At 32.8% G+C, this 7,770-nt stretch overlaps 1 protein-coding gene across 1 annotated transcript; it reads left to right on the top strand.

Moving 5' to 3' along the window:
* Window positions 1-459: 459 nt before the first annotated feature.
* On the top strand, window positions 460-2,138 carry LOC142633773 (uncharacterized). Its single transcript, XM_075808025.1, has 2 exons — window positions 460-1,056; window positions 1,152-2,138. The coding sequence occupies exons 1-2, from the start codon at window positions 460-462 to the stop codon at window positions 2,007-2,009; spliced, it is 1,455 nt and encodes a 484-aa protein (XP_075664140.1). The 3' UTR covers window positions 2,010-2,138.
* The last annotated feature ends 5,632 nt before the right edge of the window (window positions 2,139-7,770 follow it).

A 7,770-nucleotide genomic window follows, 5' to 3' on the forward strand; every position in this document is an offset into this window, starting at 1 on the left:
TTTACTTATTGACTAATATGTGGATTTAACTAATACTATTATAATATAAGAAATAACTCTATTGGTTAAAACGTGGAGGCTTTAGGGGATTGACCCATTCACCTATAGAGTATAGAGCTGGCCCTGCTGGTTGGTAACAAGAAAACACAACACATGTGATTGTCGTCATCAGAAGCAAATAAACAATTCATCTAGTCTTTCTCATATTCGTTGGCAATGTAAATATATATAATCCACAACTTTTGATTTACTACGTACCAGGAAATTCAGTAGAAGTTTCATTAACGTCTGCTTTGTCAATTTGCTTGTATGATAAAAAAGAAATGTCCTAAGCAATAGATTATAATTATATTGATCTGTGAACTACATTCATCTATTTATATATATGCTTCTATTTTGAAATGTCAGATACAATCATACAATACAAAACCTAACAACCCCCCTTTCCCCACAGAGAGAATGGAAATAATGCATGAAGAAGATGTTATAATGGAGCTCTACAACGCATCCATGAGCGGATGTACAACCACATTGCATAGGTTGATCCATAAAGAGCCAAACATCCTTAACAAAATATCCCTCACTTCTATGAGTGAAACTCCATTACACATATCTACTTTAGTTGGCCACGTTGATTTCAGTAGAGCTCTTCTACTTCTAAAACCCCAGCTTGCTATCGAGTTGGACTCACATAAACGTTGCCCCCTTCACATGGCTTCTGCCGAGGGCCACATTGAGATTGTCCAACTATTGTTACGTGCAAACAACAATGCATGCTTAATTCGTGATCAAGATGAGAGAATTCCTCTCCACTATGCAGTCATGAGGGGACGAATTGATGTTGTGAGGGAGTTGATCACTGCGCAGCCTGACTCATCTCAAATTGTGCTTGATGGGGGTGAGACTGTTTTGCACATGTGTGTTAAATACAACCAAATAGAGGCTCTTAAATTGCTGGTGGAATCTTTGAGTGACGAAGGGGATTTTCTCAATTCCAAAGACCATGATGGTGGCAATACTATCTTGCATTTAGCTGTGATGCTAAAGCAAACAAAGGTAGTTTTTTTTTTTTTTTTTTTGGCATCTACTCATATATAATTTCTCAAAAAAAAAAAAAATGTTCAAAACTATAATGCTATAAGTTTTTGCAGATAGTTAAATACTTGCTTTCAGTGTCTAAAGTGAAAGATGGAGCGCATTCATTGAACCAGATGGGTTTTACAGCCTTAGAAGTCTTAGATCACTGTCCAGAAGACTTGAAAAATGTCGCCATTCGAAACATTTTATTAGACGCTGGGATTGAAAGAGCAAGGAACCAAACTAATCTTCAACCACCATTAGCAGTTGTTATTGGTCACCATGAACCAGCAAAACCAGTGCAGCCAAGCAAGAATTGGTGGTTGAAATGGATGGAATACTTGAGCTACCAGGGTGATTGGTTAGGAGAGATGCGTGGTGCATTAATGGTGGTGGCTACTGTTATCACAACCATAACTTTCCAACCTATACTTAATCCCCCAGGTGGACTCTCGCAAACAAATGAAACCTTAAGTTTTGAGAGACATGGAAACAAATACAATATTACATGTAGAGTTGGAACCTCAGTCTTCGCCTGTAATAAAGATCAGTACTCCATGTATTTTACTTTCTTGATTTGCAATACTGCCTCTTTCACTGCATCTTGGTGTGTCACCTTTTTGCTTATTAGTGGATTTCCTCTCAGGAATAAGCTTTGCATGGGGCTCTTGACATTTTCCATGTGTATCACTCTCACTTTCCTAGGTTTTGCCTATACATATGCATTCGTCCTGCTGATACCTGGTCTAACGTATTATTTTTATGATTCTTATTTTTATGAGCCAACGTTCTTCCTACCAAGTTGTGTTCAGTTAAGTTTGATGGCTTTGATGGCTGTGGTAGGTATCGCTCTTCTGATTCACACAATTCGCTTTCTCACCTGGATGGTTGTCAAGATACGAAAGTTCACCTTATACATGCAAAGACGCTAATAATTAAGTTGGACAATTAGGATTGGACCGACTTGAATATAATATCGGAGACTGCAATTTCTATTACTAATTGAAATTTAATCGTCTATTGGATTTTAAGTGACGTGGCAAGTTATTTAGTGTTCAACTTGCTATCAATAACAGATTGGTATCACAATGTATTGGTTACTTACCAAGTCCTGAAGGTCTTTTCGTTTTTTTTTTTTTTTTTTTTTTCAATCTTTTGTGATTCTTGTTGGAATGAAAGTTCAAACTATGATCACATGTATTTGGTTGTACTTTTCAAAGATTATATGTAACAGTGTAGAGTTATTGGTTTGTAAAATTTCTAATTTAACAAAGGTTGGTGATGGAGAGTGCAAGGGATTCAATCACTTTAGATTGGACCTGTAAGAGTATTTAAATCAACCACAACGCCATTTTAGCCAAATTTTGTCTAAAAAGCTATTTTAAGGAACTTATTTGTAGATACTTCTATATCAGACTCAATATTTATTTATCTATTCTATTAAAATATTATTTTTCTTTCTCCTCACACTCCTCCATCCTTAATTCTCCTAAACCAGCCACTATCACACTCCTCCACACTAAAATCATCATCGCCTACCCCAGTCACCATGACACTCCTTTGTACTAAAAAACCAATCATTGCCGCTCAACAAACACACAGAAAAATTGTTATTGGACTAGAAAAATCGTTATTTAAAAATTCTATGTTTTTAATAAAAACTAGAAATGATGTATGGGATTTGGCCGGACTAGAATGGATTTTCATATTGTTATTGGATCCTCTACATATTCTTTCCATTTTGTATGACGTTTGCAGTCAAATTCCCTCATAAATATTGAGATTATCAAATTTAAATATGGTAATGATTTTGATCCTAATTAAGCTCTAATTCAAATTTTAAGCTATTCTACCAATTTATAGACCAATTGTGTACATGATTAGCAAATTATCAATAGTAGGCATAGACAAATAACAAAATCAGCACAATCACAGAAAATTAAATACACAATACCAATTTCAGCATGGTTCAAACTCAGACTCAAGACGATGTTCACTGGGAAGTGGGAAGCTCCAGTTTTTCCTAGGTAGGACCTACGTCTCCAAATGCAAAATAAAAAATAGCTTTTGTTTTTAAAAATAGAGAAGGCTTCTATGAAATAGACTTACTAATCTATTTCTAGAAAATAGATTACACATGGTATAAGAGTAATATGAGGAAAAAATTATGTACTGATTATTTATATAAGCTTATCAATTTTTAGGAAATATATCTTGAATACATTTTGATTTAATGAGCTATGAGCTTGACATAAAAATATTATGAAGCATAAAAATGATGCACTAATCATTTAATACAAATTTTGTACAATTTTTTTAAAATATAGGGAGTTCCTTAGTTAAATTATATATATATATATATATATATATATATATATATATATATATATATATATATATAGAGAGAGAGAGAGAGAGAGAGAGAGTTTTAAAACCCTAATGTCCATGGCCCACTGTGGACACAGCCACGTGACGCCTCTCAGGAAGGGGTTTTAAGAAAAAGAAAGGTTTGATTTTGAGGAATCACCACTTATTTATTATTATTTTTTAAGAGTAAGCAAAACAAGAAATAAAAACCCTTTCTTTTTTATTTGATTGACTCAATGGACAAGGAAAATGGTCTACGTCCACCAAGGACAAGTTTAGGGGTCAAATTACGTCGTGGGAAGGTATGAGGCACCCATGCACGCCCGATATGTCTACCGGTCACTACTAATAAGTGAGGACTATTTGATGTTCAATGGGCACTATATTATTAATCAAATTCATTACACCAAATCAAACAAGTAGTTGATTTTATGGCATGGTGGCCTAAAGCTAGATCATAAGACAAGATAACGATAATAAAAGAAGCGGCAAGTTAATAACAAAACAAACTGATGACCAAGAAATTAACAAGCATGTTAAGAAATTAATATAACAACTATTATATATATATAAAAAACATGTATAAGCTTAAACTCTTCCAAGATATGATCTGAGTAATATGAGAACATTTCATTTTAAAGAATTAGAGGGGTTATAATTTTTTAAAGAAAAAAAAAATGAGGCTTAATCACTTGTGACTTGGCTTTGATTTGAAGTAAAAAAAAAAAAAAAAGTTTTATTTTTATTTTTTTTGTGTGGAAACCGAAGTCATGGTAGTTGTTGGGAGCAACATGGGTCTAGGCAACTTGATTAGCTACGGTGTTAAAAAAAAGAACAAGTCTTCATCACAAGCTTTCAATGCATGGTCCACCTTTTAAGAAATCACATGCTTACATGATTTAACCTCACTTTTCCCTTTTAGCTTTCTTTTATTACAACCAAGCTTTGCTCTTTGTTTACAAGACAGCCAAGCTTCAACTTTAACATTCAGTCTGAAAAGGAAACACCTAGCAAAGCAACTAAGCTTTAAACAATTGAAACACACAAGAATAAAGAGTGGGAAGGTTAAAAACATACCCAGCACCCTTAAATGAGTTTGAAGGTGACTCCACTGAGACGAACGACGACAGCAATGGCGTTCTCTGATGGATGGTCCTCCCACCACGCGACGCTCCATCGGTGACGGTTGATTGAGAGGTGCTGAAAAAGTTGTGTACAGTGTGGGATTTGTCCCCCCCTCAATGTTTTTTTTTTTGGTGTTTTTTGAAAGCTTTTTTGAAGATTAGAATGCAAAGAGGCGTAATGAAAATGATTTTTGGTGATGACAAAAAGATGAATCCATCCTAGTTTTAGAATCTAGTGGAAAACAAAAATGTTCTTCTTGTTTTTCTTTTCCTCTCTTTTTTTCTGTCCACCCTCCCCTTTTTTTTTCTCCTTATATTGTCTCCCCCTCTCTGTTTTTTCCCAAATTCAAAATCCACCCACCTACTATTCGTTTTTTGTTTGCACATGCTCCACTGCCCCACTGGAACAGTGGAATGACAATCAAAAAAAAAGAAACGTGCAGAGGAGGGCAAGCCGAACCTGCTTAGTGTGGGAGGTGTTTGTCCACTGCACCCAAAATGTACATCTCACCGTTCTGTTTTTTTTTTTTTTTGTCCTTTTCTTCTGGACCACTAAAGCTGGGCTTACCAATATATTTCAAATAAAATGCAATTTTTTTTTAAAGTTTAATTAATAGAAGGAGATTGAGGGACAAAACTTAATTTTATTATATATTTTTCAAAAATTGAGGATTTTGTGGAAAAGGGAAAAAAAGACAAGCATGCATGGATTAAAAAATGGTTGGTTCAAATGCACTTAAAATAAAAATTGACAGTTAAAACTATGAATAAATAAATAAAGGAGTTAAAATAAATAAATAAATAAATAAAGATGTATTAAATGAGAGAGAGATTAGGGAGTTATAAATATCATTTAATCAGTTCATTATTGGGGGGACGCATACACAAAAGATATACATTATAATTGAGGAACGAAATAAGGTGTCTACACCCACCTATTGCCACTCCTCAAGCACTTGTCAACACCTCATGAAATGCATTTTAACTAATATACATGGGACCTCAATCATTCATTCTTATCTTTTAGTAAAGAAATTAAACAAATTTGAGGATACTTTTCCACGTTGTTTCCATGGTAAATGGACCCTTTCAAATTTGTAATACTTCCTTGTCTCATATCTAAGTTAAAAGTATATATCTAGCCAAGACATAAGTCATGCTATGAATTTTTTTAAAACAAAAGGGTAGGGGCCTTGAAAGGAACAAATTTTCTGTGACCATGAGCGAATAATTATCAACTTTATTATTGTATTTGGAGAAATAGGTAGGACCTATATATGCTTGAGGCCCACCATTCTAAGGTGAATTTCCATGGAAGAAAGGGTAAAAATAAAGTAGATAACATGACACTGACATGTCCCAACTGCACAAAGAAAATAGATTTCTCGTTACCTAACATCCATTTTATTCTCCATTTCACTTGAAAGTGGGATGATCCTTTTTGAACGAGGATTGTGTTGTGCATTTGTCTTTTTCGCTAGTTGGTTTTGGTGCTACTAAAGGTATAAGCATCATCCAATAGATACCAGCAAGGTTGTCAAAATCGGGATCCTACGTAGGATCGTAGGAGATAGGTGAGATCGTGGATCGTAGGATCGGATCGTAAATCGTAAGATCCTATATTATTTGAGAAAAAAACAAAAAAAATAAACATTTGTATGTTAAATAATCACATAAATTATACATTCATTAATATAATTACCATACATCACTATATTCATTTATAAGCACCATTTAAAGAGGTCAAAAATCTCAAAACATGACACTCTATTGGAATATTTTTTATTCAAATCCAACTGGCACACTCTCTACATTAGAGTTGAAAAATTTGGTCTATTGGGATTTTATTTTTCATTTAAGTCCAACTAAGCAATCTATTAAGTTTAAAAACATTACAAGAAAAAAAAGGTCGTTTGGGATCGTCAAAATCGTGTGATCCTATCAATCCTGAACGATCGCAAAGATCCTTGAAAGATCCGAATCGTTTTGAGCAGGTGAGATCGTAAAATCGTAGGATCGTAGGATCCAGATCGGGATTTTGACAACCATGGATACCAGGGAAAGTGCATCCATGTCTTCTATTATTTACCTACTCCTTTCATCAATCACTCAATCATACACCTTCTCTGGCCTCTTTCATGTTATTCTATTGTTTCTGGCAATTCCAAATCGTTATAAAATGCAAAGTTGATATTGTAGGTGAAACATTTTAGTAATTAGAATCTAAATGGAAAAGTATTTATTATGAATATTGTGATTTCTTATAATTAAAATCAATCAGACTAATATGAGTTTATACACTAGACCTTTATTTTAAATTCCCTAATATTTTGATCTTCAAAATTTTGTAATATGCAAATAGTTTATGAAATGTACTTATTAGATGTATTTGGTTAAATTGAATATTTATTTTTAACGTTTGTATTATTGTTTGAAATTTGTTCTTATATTTTACAAGGCATTTTTTAATTTTGTCTTTATACCTTAAATTGTTTTGCTTACGTGATAGATGGAATTCATGTCTCATCTTAAATTCAATGTCATCAAATTAACCATGATTATATGAATTTTGTTTGTTATATTAGTATTTTCTATTCATGGTAAGTATAGTTGTAACTTAAAAATATAATAAAAATAAAATAAAAACCTTTAAAAGGTTATACATAAGTCAAATAAGTTAAATAAACTCTCCAAAATAAACGCAAGCCACTAAAGTGTGATGAAGGTTTACGAAATGAATTAGCTTTTTATTGAAGAAACTTAGGATTCAAATCCTTATTATCCTATTGTAACTATTAAATTATCAAAAAAACAAAACCTATTCAAGGAAAAGATTTACCAGTTGTATTTCAAAGGTCTCTTATTTTGAAAATATCCAACATATTTGTACTTTTGGATGAGCATGGAGTAAAGCTAAACATTTTTCTAAAGTGCCAAGTTAAATGTTAATAAAAAATGGATAAAATTTAGCTATAAAATTAGTTATAACCTAAGGCTATAACTTTATTCAATTTCTTTTTATTGGAAAAGAATTTTGACAAATCCACCGTTGGATGACATCTTCTTCTTCTATTCTCCATACTGGCAAAATTTCAAGAAAATTAAAGATCAATAGCTATATCATCAATAAATTCTTTAAATTGTAAGTTTTTGTACTTTAAAATTATGCATAGAAAATAAACTTGTAGATCATATAGTAAAT

The sequence above is a fragment of the Castanea sativa genome, chromosome 5 (genome assembly GCF_040712315.1).
Source record: "Castanea sativa cultivar Marrone di Chiusa Pesio chromosome 5, ASM4071231v1".
Lineage (NCBI taxonomy): Eukaryota > Viridiplantae > Streptophyta > Magnoliopsida > Fagales > Fagaceae > Castanea > Castanea sativa.

What these genes read in the sequence shown, in the direction of transcription:
- LOC142633773 (XM_075808025.1), top strand. Translation starts at nt 460, where the DNA reads ATGGAAATAATGCATGAAGAAGATGTTATAATGGAGCTCTACAACGCA. An exon ending in TGATGCTAAAGCAAACAAAG is followed by an intron (nt 1,057 to 1,151) that starts GTAGTTTTTTTT and finishes AAGTTTTTGCAG; the next exon opens with ATAGTTAAATACTTGCTTTC.